Source organism: Hypanus sabinus, chromosome 7 (assembly GCF_030144855.1).
Source record: "Hypanus sabinus isolate sHypSab1 chromosome 7, sHypSab1.hap1, whole genome shotgun sequence".
NCBI lineage: Eukaryota > Metazoa > Chordata > Chondrichthyes > Myliobatiformes > Dasyatidae > Hypanus > Hypanus sabinus.
The window spans coordinates 9,410,029-9,425,959 of record NC_082712.1 but is presented as its reverse complement, the minus strand read 5'-3'; the positions used below and the strand labels follow the sequence as shown (position 1 = coordinate 9,425,959).

Genomic DNA, 15,931 nt, shown 5'->3' with positions numbered 1-15,931 from the left:
AAGTAAACATCCACTGACTCCCCTTTGTCTATGCTGTCTGGTTTTTTTCCTCGAAGAATTCTAATAGATTTGTCAGGCAAGATTTCACCTTAAGGAAACCATGCTGACTTTGGCCTACTTTATCATGCACCTGCAAGTTCCATGAAACTTCATCCATATTAATGGACTCCAACATCTTTCTAACCACTGAAGTCAGGACGACTGGCCTATAATTTACTTTCTTCTGCCTTGTTCCCTTCTCTATTTTTTTAAATTGAAGTTCATCATCAAACAAACATCTCCATAAGATGTATTTCAGACATTGTACATATATATCATATAAACATATATATCACAAATCTCCACAAAGTATTTATCTGAGGTATACACTTATCGAAAAGAGTGGAAAGACCTTGTTCCCTTCTCAAAGAGTAGAATGACGTTTACAATTTTTTTATTCTCCAGAACTATTCTTGAAAGATCATTACTACTGGCTCCACAATCTCTAATGCTAGCTCTTTAAGAACCATGTGGTATAGTCCATCTAGTCCAAGTGACTTACCTACCTTCATACTTTTCAACTTCCCAAGTACCTTTTCCTTAGTAATAACAACTAAACATATATAGCCATATATAACAATCACAGCACGGAAACAGGCCATCTTGGCCCTCGTAGTCCTTGCCGAACCCTTAATCTCACCTAGTCCCACCTACCCGCACTCAGCCCATAACCCTCCACTCCTTTCCTGTCCATATACCTATCCAATTTTACCTTAAATGACACAACTGAACTGGCCTCTACTACTTCTACAGGAAGCTCATTCCACACAGCTATCACTCTTTGAGTAAAGAAATACCCCCTCGTGTTTCCCTTAAACTTCTGCCCCCTAACTCTCAAATCATGTCCTCTCGTTTGAATCTCCCCTACTCTCAATGGAAACAGCCTATTCATGTCAAATCTATCTATCCCTCTCAAAATTTTAAATACCTCGATCAAATCCCCCCTCAACCTTCTACGCTCCAATGAATAGAGACCTAACTTGTTCAACCTTTCTCTGTAACTTAATTGCTGAAACCCAGGTAACATCCTAGTAAATCGTCTCTGCACTCTCTCTAATTTATTGATATCTTTCCTATAATTCGGTGACCAGAACTGCACACAATATTCCAAATTTGGCCTTACCAATGCCTTGTACAACTTTAGCATTACATCCCAACTTCTGTACTCAATGCTTTGATTTATAAAGGCCAGCGTTCCAAAAGCCCTCTTCACCACCCTATCTACATGAGACTCCACTTTCAGGGAACTATGCACAGTTATTCCTAGATCTCTCTGTTCCTCTGCATTCCTCAATGCCCTACCATTTACTCTGTATGTTCTATTTGGATTATTCCTGCCAAAATGTAGAACCTCACACTTCTCAGCATTAAACTCCATCTGCCAACATTCAGCCCATTCTTCTAACCGGCATAAATCTCCCTGCAAGCTTTGAAAATCCACCTCATTATCCACAACACCTCCTACCTTAGTAACATCGGCATACTTACTGATCCAATTTACCACCCCATCATCCAGATCATTTATGTATATTACAAACAACATTGGGCCCAAAACAGATCCCTGAGGCACCCCGCTAGTCACCGACCTCCATCCCGATAAACAATTATCCACCACTACTCTCTGGCATTTCCCATCTAGCCACTGTTGAATCCATTTTATTACTCCAGCATTAATACCTAACGACTGAACCTTCTTAACTAACCTTCCATGTGGAACTTTGTCAAAGGCTTTGCTGAAGTCCATATAGACTACATCCACTGCCTTACCCTCGTCAACATTCCTCGTAACTTCTTCAAAAAATTCAATAATTCAAATTCAATAATAACTCCACTCACTTAATCCCACTGATGCTCTCGAATTTCTGGTGTATTGTTCGTGTCCTCCACAGTGAAGATTGATGTAAAATACATATTAAGTTCATCCACCATTGCTTTGTCCACCATTTCTATCTCTCCAGTGTCCTTTTCCAGCAGTCCAATATCTACTCTCGCCCTTCTTTTCTCTTAACATATCTGAAAAAAAAGATTCTGGTATTGTCTTTGAAAGTTTTGGCAAGCTTACCTTCATATTTCATCTTTTCTCTCCTTATGGTATTTTAGTTGCCTTCTGTTGGTTTTTAAATACTTCCCAATCTTCTAACATTCCACTAATTTTTGCTATAATATATGCCCTGCATCTTTACTGGAGTTCAAAGCAAGCAGTCCTGAGTTCAAACCCAGCCAGGTCCCAACCTGGACAGCAGCAGTATCCGTGTGTAAGAAAGGTCTGGCAATCTACTTCTGTATCTTGCCATGAAAACCCCATGGACCCTATGCTCCATGAGGTCACGAAAAGTCCGACTCAACTTAACAACTCAACAACAACAACAGACCCATGGCAGCCTGTATAATCAAGACCCCACCAGCCCTGGACATTCTTTCTTCTCCCTAGCTCATAGGTCAGAAGATACAAAAGCCAGAAAGCACACACCATCATTAAAAAAGTAACTAATCTAATTTACCAACTTCATCCCCTCTACCGAATGGCTCATGAACACCACCTCATTATTCCTTATTTTGCATTATTTATTTACACTCAGTAGCTACCTTAATAGGTACACCTGTACACCTGCTCGTTAATGCAAAGATCTAATCAGCCAATCAAGAAGCAGCAACTCAATGTATAAAAGCATCCAGACACAGTCAAGAGGTTCAGATGTTGGTCAGATCAAACATCAGAAGGGGAAGGAAATGTGATCTAAGTGACTTTTATCGTAGAATGATTGTTCATGTTCATGCCAGAGTGGTTTGAGTATCTCAGAAACTGCTGATCTCCTGGGATTTTCACACATAACAGTCTCTAAAGTTTACAGAGAATGGTGTGAGAAATGAAAAAGCATCCAGAGAGTGGCAGTCCTGTGGGCAAAAACTCCTTGTTAATGACTGAGGTCAGAGGAGAATGGCCAGACTGGTTCAAGCTAACAGGAAGGCAACAATAACTCAAGTAACCAAGGGCTACAACAGTGGTGTGCAGAGAGTATCTCTAAGTGCACAATATGTCAAACCTTGAAGTGGTTGGGCTCCAGCTGCAGAAGATCACAAATGGCCACTTTATTAGGTATAGGAGGCAGTTGATGAAGTGGCTACTGGGTGTATTTTGTAATTTATTGTTATTTTATATTTTTGCACTGTACAGCTTCCAGAAAGCACCAATATCTCATCATATAAAATAGGGATAACAAACCTGATTCTTTATTCTATCCTGCTGTTAAAAGATTAATGAGCAAATAAGTAAAGGGGATTTTCAAGGCAAGTTTTTTACAGAGCTTCGTAGATGTTTTGGGTGGCAGAGTGGAGGTATGTTTCTACCAAAGAAGATGTAAGGCACTCCTTCCCTCCACTAGCCTGCAGGTCACCCTTGGGCAAGGTATAACGCCTGCTTAGCCCCCTCCCCAATCAGGATCACATGATGCCATAGGAGCAGGTGAGCAGCCAGTACTTATCATAAATCCTGGTTATGTGACCACTGATGCCAGGCAGACAATCTCCCTGAAGAATATTGATAATGGCTGGGGTCACCCGTCTTGTAAAGACACTGTCCAGAAGAAGGCAATGGGAAACAACTTCTGCATAAAAATTTGTCAAGAACACTCATGGTCATGAAACAATGATAGCCCATGTCAATACAATCTGGCACATAATGATGAATAGGAGTTTGGAATGTACTTCCAGGATAGGTGATGGAAATTCTAGGAGATACTTAGACAGGCACATGAAATGGATGTGTGTCCACAGATGGATTGGTTTAATTTGGCATCGTGGTTGGCACAGACATGATGGGTCAAAGGACCTGTTCCTGTACTGTTCTATGCTTCATGATCTGTTATTATTTTTTTCCTCTTTATTCCCTGCACGTGTTTGTGAACTGTACCTGCCCCATAAACCAGTGCGTAGACAATCCTCTTGGCTTGTTCTCGCTCAGCATTCTTCACCTGATCCACAGGGATCCCTTTCCTGCCAAAGGCACAAAGCAGAGTTGACATATATTAGTTCCTGACAGAGCAGCTAGGGGAGAGGGAAGGGGGAGCAAGAGAGAAATGGAGGGTGTTGAAGTAAGGAGAGGTTCAGAGGTTGAGGAGGGAAGGGAATGAAGGAGAAGATTGTTTGTCATTAGAATGTTGTGACTGCTTTTGGGGAAGTCTTCCTCCACAGGAAAGTAATGGAGAGGGTGTGGGAGACATTCACTGAATTAGAGAGAAAACAGGGCTCTTTTCTGGTTGAAGGTGAGGGGAAAGATTTAAAAGGAATTTTCATGGAATGTTATGCTGATTTGTTAGCATACTCTAAAATCAATCCACCCCTTCCCTCCCCCTTAGCCCACCATTTTTATCTCATCCATGTACCTACCTAATAGTTTCTTAAATGTCTTTAATATGTCTGCCTCTACCACCACCCTGGCAGGACACTCCATCCACCCTACCCTTGTCTATATAAAACACCCACCTCTGACATCCCCCCTATACTTCCTCCAATCACCTAAAAATTATACCCCCTTGTCTTAGTCATTTAAGAGTTACATGGATAGGAAAAGCTCAGAGAGATATAGGACAAATGTAGGGAAATAGGACCAGCCTAGTTAGGTACCTTGGTCAGGATGAAATAGCTGGACAGAAGGGACTGTTTCCAAAGACTAACTTTTCAAAAATTAAACTGTTCGAAGCTTAAAGTATATATATGTCACCAAACACAACCCTGAGGTTCATTTACTTTTGGGCATAGCAGAATAATAACTATAATAGAATCAATGAAAGATCGCACCAACATGGGTGTTCAAAAGACAACAAACTGTGCAAATACAGAAAGGAAGAAATAATTATAAATAAATAAACAATAAATACCAAGAACATGAGATGAAGAGTCCTGGAAAGTGAGTCCATTGTTTGTGCGAACATTTCAGTGATGGGACGAGTGAAGTTATCACCCCTGGTTCAAGAGCCTGCTGGCTGAGGGGTAATAAATCAGCTTTATTTGCCACACGTACATCGAAACAGGCAGTGAATGTGTCATTTGCTTCAATGACCAACACAGTCTGAGGATGTGCTGTGGGCAGCCCACAAGTGTTGCCGTGCTCCTGGTACCAACATAGTACCAACCCTAACCTATACATCTTTGAAATGTGAAAGGAAATTGGAGCACCCAGAGGAAACCCACAAAGTCTTGGGGAGAAAGTACTTCCCTACTGAACTAATTCCAGCACTTGTGGTTCCTCGTTGTATGCTGTGGAGCCCGTGAGTCTACAGAACACATAACATAAAACATACAGTACAGAATTAGGCCCTTTGGCTGAGATGTCTAGGCCGAGCACAATGCCAAATTAAACTAAATCTCTTCTGGCACGTGGATGACAGAAAAATGGAGGGCTATGTGGAAGGGAAGGGCTAGATTGATCACAGATCGGGTAGGTTAAAAGGTCAACACAATATCGTGGGCCAAGTGACTTGTACTGTGTTGTACACTTAGAAACCACTTTATTACGTACTGTACCTCCTGTACCTAATAAAGTGGCCACTGAGTGTTTGTTCATTGTCTTCTGCTGCTGTAGCACATCCGATTCAAGGTTTGCCATGTTGTGCATTCAGAGAAGCTCTTCTGCCCACCAGTATGGTAATGTGTGGTTATTCGAGTTCCTGTCACCTTCCAGTCTGGCCATTCTCCTCTGTTCTCACTCATTAACAGCCCGCAGAACTGCCGCTCACTGGATTTTTGTTTGATCAATCTAACCCCTCCTTCCTACGTAGCTCTTCATTTTCCTAGCTAAGAGTCTCTTAAATCTCCATAATAAATCTGCCTTTACCACCTTCACTGGCAGCCTATTCCATGCACCTAATTCAACTAGACCTTTGAGGAATGGAGTGTGTTGACTACAATTTAAAAAAATAATAATTCTATCAGCTACTGATCATTATCCAAAGTAACACATACAAATTGCTGGAGGAACTCAGCAAGTCAGGCGGCAGCTATGGAGGAGAATAAAGAGTTGATGTTTCAGGCCCAGGCCCTACATCATTCGTGTTTATGATCATTAGCCAAAATTGTTGTTATTATTACCATCTATGGGTGACAAGATCATCGTCAACACAGACAACTTACATGGTCCAACACCCAACAACCCAGAGGCATATATGCATTTTACTGTCAGTCTCCGTTCTTGTGCTGTTGTGGAGAAGCTTATACCCTTTAGTGCGCTGCCTCCGCTGTCTTAACAGTGTGCCTCCCATACCATGGGGAGATAATTTAATTCAAGGGTATTAAACGTGAGTTATATAAACGCTGACACTAATTTCTACCTTGAAGTGTCTATTTCACTCCTACACCTTCAGAGTAAACAAGAGCAGCAGCTTGTGTTCACAATAGTGATTATAAATGGCAGCCAAGTCAGGAGAATAACGCGAGCGCCATTCCATTGGAAACCCGATGAAACGTCCACCCTTGGCGCCTCGGTAGCCGGTAATCCCCGGAGACACTGGGCATTGTCCTGGTTAATAGAAGGGAGACCACAACTCCCAGAGTTAATCTAAAACACTGCCGCGATTTTTTAATGTCTCGTAGCGCATGACTGCACACTGCAGAGTGCGACAGACAGTTCACTGGGAGCTGTGCGGCGTTGACGAAGATTCTGGTTAGCAGCCGCGTCGCATCGACCCGGGCAGGGACAGGGGCAGCGAGCTAAAATAAAACTCTGTCCGCAGTCATCCATTCTGCCGCACAGTCCCTCGGCAAAATGGTCTAAATCCACGTCAGAGGGAGTTAAGAGTTTTGCGCTTGAAGCGAGAGTCCTATGCAATGCCGATCAGAGGCGGGAGACTGGTCCCTCAGCCTGGCTGCTGTATCCACTGCAGCCCGTTCCGTGCCGGTCGCTTACTATCTTGGGAAACGAGCTCTGACCTAAAATCAGCGGAATCTTAGTACCTCAGGTATTAGGGTAAATGCAAGTAGACTGTTCCCCACTGAGGTTGAATGAAACTAGAACTCGAGTTAATAGATTAAGGGCGAAAGGTGAAATATTTAAGGCTTCTTCCCCCTTCCTTTTCAGTCCCGATGAAAGATCGCCGCCCGAAATGTCGACTGTTTACTCCCTTCCATAGATGGTGCCTGACAATGCTGAGTTCCTCCAGCATTTTGTGTGAGTTGCTCTGGATTTCTAGCATCTGTGTTTCTTCTTAAGGGTAACATGAGGGGGCACTTGTTCGCTCGAAAGGTGGTGAGAGTGTGGAAGGAGCTGCCAATAGAAGTGGTGGATCCAGGTTTTATTGCAACATGTAAGAACATGGATAGGAGGGGAATGGAGGGCTATGGTGGCGTTGATGGGACTAAGCAGAATGACAGTTCAGGATGGACTAGATGGGCCAAATGGCCAAATTCTGTGCTGTAGTGTTCTATGGCCCAATCATTTTGTTGACACACACACAAATGAGGTACAGTACATTGAAAAACTAGCTTGCACCACATCACAGGCATGTAGGTTCAGACAACACACAAAACATAAGCTATACATAAAGACTAGGAGCAGAATTAGGCTATTTGGCACATAGAGTCGGCTCTACAGGAGAACTATCCCATCAGTCCATCAAGTCCTCCTTTCACGGCATGTTTAACTTATATCATGTATATGCATATTATATAAAAAGGAGGTACAGAAGCCTGAAAGCACTCATCGATTCAGGAATAGCTTCTTCCCCTCTGCCATCTGATTCCTAAATGGACATTGAACCCATGAATAATGCCTCACTTTTTTAAAATATATATTATTTCCATTTTGTGCTATTTTTAATCTATTTAATGTACATATATACTTACTTTTTCTATACTATCATGTATTGCTTTGAACTGCTAAGTTAACAAATTTCACGTCACATGCCACTGTTAATAAACCTGATTCTGATCCTATATTGTTAAACCTGTAAATTATACAAAACAGTGAAATGAAAGACTGAGCAAAGTATGATATTAATGCAAAACCCAGAGACATATCTATGGTGGTGCAAGAGGTGTTCTGTAGTTTTCCAATGCCGGATGCTTTCCAACTTAAAGCATCGGTCCTATAGCAGGGAGACCAAAACAGAACATAACATTCTGATACACCACACCAATATCTTGTACAGCTGCAACATAACATCCCACCACGTACAAAATGCTGGAGGAGCTCAGCAAGTCCAGCAGCATCTATGGAGGGGAATAAACAAGTGACGTTTCAGGCCGAGACCCTGCATCAATCCTGATTTCCTCCAGCATCTTGTGTGTGTGGCTCCTTGATTATCCTACTGTATCAGAACATAGAACAGTATAGCACAAGAAAAAGCTCTTCGGCCCACAGTGTCTGTGCTGAAAGTGACAAATTAAATTAAATTCATCTGCTTGCACAAATGCATATCTGGCCATCCCCTGCATATCTAGACTCAGAATCAGAATTACTACCACTGACGTATGTCGTGAAATATGTCGCCTTGTGGTAGCAGTAGAGTGCAGTACATAAGGATTACTATAAAATACAGTAAGAATATAGATAAAAATAAATAGTGCACAATAGTGAGATAGTGTTCATAGGTTCATTTGTCCGTTCATTATGTGCCATTTTGTATGACGTGGGCAATCGTGGTCTTTCCAGGACCATGATTGTTCTTGGAAATGTTTTCTGCAGAAGTGGTTTGCCATTGCCTTCTTCTGAGCAGTATCTTTACAAGACGGCTGACTCCAGCCATTATCAATATTCTTCTGAGGTTGTCTGCCTGGCATCAGTGTTCACATAACCAGGACTTGTGATGTGCACCAGCTGCTTATACGACCATCCACCACCTGTTCCCAGGGCTTCATGTGACCCATATTAGTGGGCTGAGCAGGTGCTACACCTTGCCCAAGGATAATCTGCAGGCCAGCAGAGGGAAGGAGCACCTTACATCTCCTTTGGTAGAGGCATACTGTATCTCCACCCACCACCCACCATATGTTCATAGACCATTCATAAATCTGATGGCAGAGGGGAAGAAGTTATTCTTAAAATATTGAGTGGCCTATAATTTTCTTTCCTTTGCCTTCCTCTCTCCTTAAAGAGTGGAGTGACATTTGCAATCTGCCAGTCCTCCAAGACCATGCCAGAATCAAGATTCTTAAAAGATCATGACCAATGTATTTATTATCTCTTCAGCAATCTTTCTCAGGGCTCTGGGATGTAGTCCACTTGATCCAGGTGACTTATCCACCTCAAGATCTTTGATTTTGCCTAGCACATTCTCCTTTGTAATAACAATGGGATTCACTCCTGCACCCTGACACTCACAAACCTCCAGCACACTGCTACTCTTTATATAACTGAAAAAACTTTTTATATCCTGCTTTATATTATTGGCTGGTTTGCCCTCGTGTTTCATCTTTTCCTTTCTCACAGCTTTTTTAGTTGCCTTTTGTTGAATTTTAAAAGTTTCCCTATCATCCAACCTCCCACTCACTTTTGCTACCTTATATGTCCTTTCCCTCACTATTACACAGTCCTTAACATCCCTTGTCAGCCATGGTTGCCTACCTGCCATTTGAGAATTTCTTCCTCTGTGGGACATATCTATCCTGTGCCTTGTGAACTATTCCCAAAAACTTCAGCCATCTCTGCTCTTCCATCATCCCCACCAGTATCCCTCTCCAATCCAACTGGGCAAGCTCCTCTCTCATGCCTCTGTAATTCCCTTTATTCCATTGCGATATTGAGACATGTGATTTATGTTTCTCCCTCTCAAACTGCAGTAAGAGTTCAATCATATTATGATCACTGCCTCCTAAGGGTTCCTTTACATTAAGCTCCCTAATAAAATCTGAATTATTACACAACACCCAATCTAAGATAGCCTTCCCCGAGTAGGCCCAAGCACAAGCTGCTCTAAAACGCAATCTCATAGGCATTCAACAAATTCCGTCTCTTGCAAACTGACACCAACCTGATTTTCCCAATCACTTTGCATTTTGAAGTTCCCCCCCCCCCCCATTACAATTGTGTCATTACCCTTATTAAGTGCCTTTTCCAGCTCCCTTTGCAATCTCAACACCACATTGGCTACTATTTGGAGGCCCATACACAATTCTCCTAGTGGTTTATTTACCCTTGCAGTTTCTTAACTCCACCCACAAAGATTCAACATTCTCTGACCAGATGTCACCTCTTTCTAAAGATAAAATTCCATTTCTCACCAACAGAGCCACACCATCACCTATGCAATCCTGCCTGTCCTTTCAATACAAAGTATATCCTTTGATGTTAGGTTCTCAACTAACATCTTTCAGCTATGACTCAATGATGCCCACAATGTCATACCGACCAATCTCTAAATGCATCAGGATACATTTAAATACAGCACCTTCAATCCTGCATTTTTTGCCCTTTTGAATTTTGCCTCATTGGCAAAACTCTTTGCTCTTTGCTTAACTCTTTGCTCTGTCTGCATTTGTACCCAATCATTGGCTTGTTCTTCCTTACATTCATATGACATACATTATATATTTGTAAACCTGTTGACTCATCCTCAGTTCCCATCCCCCTGCCATATTAGTTTAAACCACTCCCAACAGCTCTAGTACACCTGCCCACAAGAATATGTCTCCCTCAGATTCAAGTGCAATCTATTCCTTTTGTACATCCCACCTGCCCCAGAAGAGGTTCTAATTATCCAGAAATCTGAATCCTTGCCCCATGGTCCAACCATGCATTTATCTGCCGCCTCATTCTATTCCTATCAACACTGTCACATGGCACAGGCAGCAATCCCAAGATTACTACCATTGAGGTCCTTCTCAGCTTTCTTCCTAACTCCCTGTATTCTGTTTTCTGAACCTCCACCCTTTTTCTACCTCTGTCATTGGTACCAATATGTGCCATGACTTTTGGCTGCTCACTCTCCTTTTTCAAGATATTGTGGACACATTCATAACCATCATGGACCCTGGCATCTGGGAGGCAAACTACCATCCATGTTTCCTTTTCATGTCCACAGAATCGTGTACCTGTCCCCCTGACTGTAGTGGCCTCTATTACTGCTGCCATCCTCTTCAGTTCCCTACCCTTCTGAACTATAAGGCAAGACTCAACACCAGAGACATGGCTACTGTTGCTTCCCCCAGGCAAGTCGTTCCTGACCCCCCCCCCCCCAACAGTACTCAAAATGGAGCACTTAATGTTGAGGGGGACAGCCACAAGGGTGCTCTTTACTATCTGATGCCCTCCGTTCCATCTCCTGACAGTCACCCATTAATCTGTCTCTTGTAGCCTTGGGGTGACCACCTCCCTGTAGCTCCTGTCTACCACTGATTCACTTTCCCTAACAAGCTGAAGGTCATCAAACATGTTAGAGATCATGTTCCCTAATATGATCTCTAAGGAGCTGCGTCTCGATGCACCTGGTGCAGATGTGGCCATCAGGGAAGCTGGAAGTCTCCTGGAAATCACACATCTGACATCCAAAACAGAAACACTGGCTCCGTTGCCATACCCCCTATATTCTCAAGAAATAAGAAATGAATTGACCTATTTACCTTGCCTCCGCCTATTCTCACCAAAGCCTTGTTGAGCCAAAGCCTTACTACTCTGACTTAGACTACTCCAATGATGGCAGTGGTGGGAAAAATGCTGGAGTCAATTATAAAAGAGGAAATTACGACACATTTGGATAGCAGTAGAAAGATCAGTCCGAGTCAGCATGGATTTATGAAGGGAAAATCATGCTTGACTAATCTTCTGGAGTTTTTTGAGAATGCAACTATGAAAATGGACAAGGGAGAGCCAGTGGATGTAGTGTACCTGGACTTTCAGAAAGCCTTTGATAAAGTCCCACATAGGAGATTAGTGGGCAAAATTAGGGCACATGGTATTGGGGGCAGAGTACTGACATGGATTGAAAATTGGCTGGCTGACAGGAAACAAAGAGCACCCTCTAAACAAAGATTAACGGGTCCCTTTCGGAATGGTAGGCTGTAACCAGTGGGGTACCACAAGGTCCGGTGCTGAGACCACAGCTGTTTACAATATACATTAATGATTTAGATGAAGGGATTAAAAGTAACATTAGCAAATTTGCCAATGACACAAAGCCGGGTGGCAGTGTGAAATGTCAGGAGGATGTTATGAGAATGCAGGGTGACTTGGACAAGCTAGGTTGAGTGGGAAAATGTATGGCAGATGCAGTTTAATGTGGATAAACGTGAGGTTATCCACTTTGGTGGCAAGAACAGGAAGGCAGATTACTATCTAAATGGACTCAAGTTAGGAAAAGGGGAAGTACAACGCGATCTAGGTGTTCTTGTACATCAGTCAATGAAAGCAAGCATGCAGGTACAGCAGGCAGTGAAGAAAGCTAATGGCATGCTGGCCTTTATAACAAGAGGAATTGAGTATAGGAGTAAAGAGGTCCTTCTGCAGCTGTATAGGGCCCTGGTGAGACCCCACCTGGAGTATTGTGTGCAGTTTTGGTCTCCAAATTTGAGGAAGGACATTCTTGCTATTGAGGGAGTGCAGCATAGGTTCACAAGGTTAATTCCTGGAATGGTGGGACTGTCATATGTTGAAAGATTGGAGCATCTGGTCTTGTATACACTGGAATTTAGAAGAATGAGAGGGGATCTGATTGAAACATATAAGATTATTAAGGGATTGGACACACTGGAGGCAGGAAGCATGTTCCTGCTGATGGGTGAGTCCAGAACTAGAGGCCACAGTTTAAGAATAAGAGGTAGGCCATTTAGAACAGAGATGCAGAAAAAATTTTTCACCCAGAGAGTGGTGGATATGTGGAAGGCTCTGCATGACCTGCATGAGAATGCTGCTGTTGCATCTGCACAGTACTCCAATCAACGTCTTAGATGGTGGGGAGGCTAGTGCCCATGATGGAGCTGGCTGTTTATAACTCTCTGCTGTTTTTTCCGATCCTGTGTAGTGGTCCCTCCATACCAGGTGCACTCAGAATGCTCTCCATGTACATCTGTAGATATTTGCCAGAGTATTTGGTAACATACCAAATCTCCTCAAACTCCTAATGATGTCATGGTCCGGTCCATAAAGTCTGCATTCGGGTTTACGGTCCGGTCCATCAATCCCTGTTCTGGGTTTTCCTGTTTTCTCCCTTGTTCTGGTGGGTGCCTTAATTGAGGCACCTGATTCTCATTGTGGGCTGGCACATAAATACCTCTCAAACCAAGGAGTCCCCGCTGGACTGTTCCCTTCCCTTCTGAAGCCTTATCTGCAACCTATGCCTGCCCATGTGCCTTACCCAGCCCGGTGCTGGAGATTCCTCGATCTGTGCTGGACTGTCCCCATCTGAATCCTCGGCAGTTCCTTCGGCAAGTATCCTCAGCAAGCATCCCGGCCCTGCGCTCCAAGGAGGTGTCCCGGCTCCATACCCAAGAGCCGAGCCAAGCTAAGTCCAAGAGCTGCGTCCTGTCCAGGCCAAGGCTCTGTGGTTCCAGCCTCCCAAGACCTAGTCAAGACTTCATGGTCTCATCCTGTCCATGTGTCTCGTCCAGTCCTGTAGCCCTGCCATGCCACAACCTGTAACCAATTCTTGTCCTAGCCTTGACCTGGGTTTTGGTTCGGAGTCAACACCCAGGTTACTAGTCCAACCAAGACCTAGGTTCCGGGTCCTTACCCAGGCTCCGTTCTGGAGTACCGTGTTCCCTGTCCGGATCTGAGCTCCGTGTACTCATCTCGTCCCGGTTCCTCGCCCAGCCTGATGCTGGAGATTCCTCATCCTGTACCTCGTCCTGTCCTGTAGCCACATCCTGTCCTTGCTACAATCCTAGTACCATGTCTTTGCCCGGATCTGGGTTCCGAGCCCAAGTCAAGACCCATGTTTTGACCTAGTTCCAAGTTCCTTGTCCTGGTCCTGCTTTCCTTGTCTCAGTCCTAACCCTGGCCCTGAATCCTAGTTTCGTCCAGGGCCTGTGTGTCAATGTCCAGCGTTGATTCCTCCCAACTCCCCTTGCTTTCTCAATAAACCTAGTCCTGTTCTCAGTACTTCAGTGTCTGTATCTTGCGTTTGGGTCTGCCATCAACACCCGCCCCCCCCCCCCCCCATGGCAAATGAAGTTTAGCCACTGGTGTGCCTTTGGCATCAATATGTTGGGTCTAGGATAGATTTGCAGAGATTTTGACTTATCTGTCTATCTAAAAGCTTCTGAAAACCCTATTATTGTATCTGCTTCCACACTCTTCTCCGTCAACCCTGTCCAGGCATCTACCACTCTCCACGTAAAAAGAAACTTCTCTGGCACGTTTCCGCATTCTGACATTAAATTTATGCCCCCTAGTATTCAATATATCTACTCTGGGAAGAAAGATCCCATCTATGTTATCTATGCCTCTTGTTAAAAAAACCTATATCAGGTCATCTCACCACCTTCACTGCACCAGAGAAAACAATCCAAGCTCTCCTCATAGCTCACACTCTCCAATCAAGACTTCATCCTGGTGAACCTCTTCGGCACCTTCTTGAGCCCTAGGTCTTTCACGTTCAGGAACCACCAGGGTCTTGAACCAGTGTGGATGACTTCACTCACCTAAACACTGAACTGATTCCACAACCTATGGACTCACTTTCAAGGACTCTACAACTCATGTCCTCATGTTGTGCATTCAGAGATGCTCCTCTCCACATCAACCCTGTAGAATTTTCTTTTTCTGCACAAATATGACCTAAAATGTGATCAGATCCTCACCTAAGTCTGAAAACTAGATAAAGAGAACCCAATTAAATAAATAGCACAAAAATATTATTTTTCTTAATTTATTTCTTGAGAAAAATGATCTAATATACATGTACAGTATTTGTTGGAAAAAGGATGTGACCCTCTGGGGTAATGTCTTCTCCAAAAGTTATTTGGAGTCATCTGTTCCAATCAATGAGATGAGATTACAGGTGTGGGTTGTAGAGGTTCCCACACTAAGTCAGGTTACTGACAGAGCCTGCTCTTCTCAAGAAAGATCTATTTATGTGCACTATGCCTTGATCAAAACAACTTTCAGAAGACCTTAGAAGAAGAATTATAGAGATGAATGAAGCTGGAAAAGGCTACAAAAACATTTCTAATGACCTTTGGGTTCATCAGTCTTCATTAAGAGAAATTCTCTACAAGTGGAGGAAATTCAGTACTGTTGCTACTCTCCCTAGAAGTGGACATCCTGCAAAGATCACACCAAGAGCACAACGTGCAATGCTGAGGGAGGTGAAAAAGAACCCAAGGGTAACAGCAAAAGACCTGCAGAAATCTCTAGAACGTGCTGAAGTCTTTATTCATGTGTCCACTATAAGAAAAGCATTGAACAAGAATTGTGTTCATGGAAGGACACCATGAGAGGAAATCACTGCTCTCAAAAAAAAACATTGCTGCACGTTTCAAGTTTGCAAAGAAGTTACAACTCTTCTGGGAAAGAAGAGACAAAAGTTGAACTTTTTGGCAGAAATGCACATTGCTATCCTTGGAGTGAAAAAGGGCACTGCTCAGCAACTGTGAAGCATGGTGGAAGCAGCAGCATGATTTGGGGCTGATTTGCTGCTTCAGGGTCTGAGCATCATTGAGAGAACAATGAATTCAAAATTGTATCAAGACATTGTACAGGAAAATGTCAGGGTAGCAGTCCATCATCTGAAGTTAAATAGAAGTCGGATAATGCAACAAGACAATGATCCAAAAGAGAAGGGTAAATCAACAAAAAGAAGAAAATTTGTGGTTTGGAATAGCAAAGTCCTGAGCTTAATCCGATAGAAATGTTGTGGAAGAACTGAAGCAAGCAGTTCATGCAAGGAAGCCCACCAACATAGTTGAGGCAGTCCTGTACAGAGAACATTCCTCCAAGCCTATGTGCAGGACTGATCAACAGTTACCA

General features: G+C 43.3%; 1 protein-coding gene across 1 annotated transcript in view; it reads right to left on the bottom strand.

The window, feature by feature from the left end:
- Nucleotides 1-15,931, bottom strand: part of poln (polymerase (DNA directed) nu) — a 283,259-nt gene that overhangs the window by 80,939 nt on the left and 186,389 nt on the right. Inside the window, exon 16 of the mRNA XM_059974013.1 lies at nucleotides 3,950-4,032. Within this exon, the coding sequence (XP_059829996.1) occupies nucleotides 3,950-4,032 (83 nt within the window). The remainder of the gene's footprint in view (nucleotides 1-3,949; nucleotides 4,033-15,931) is intronic.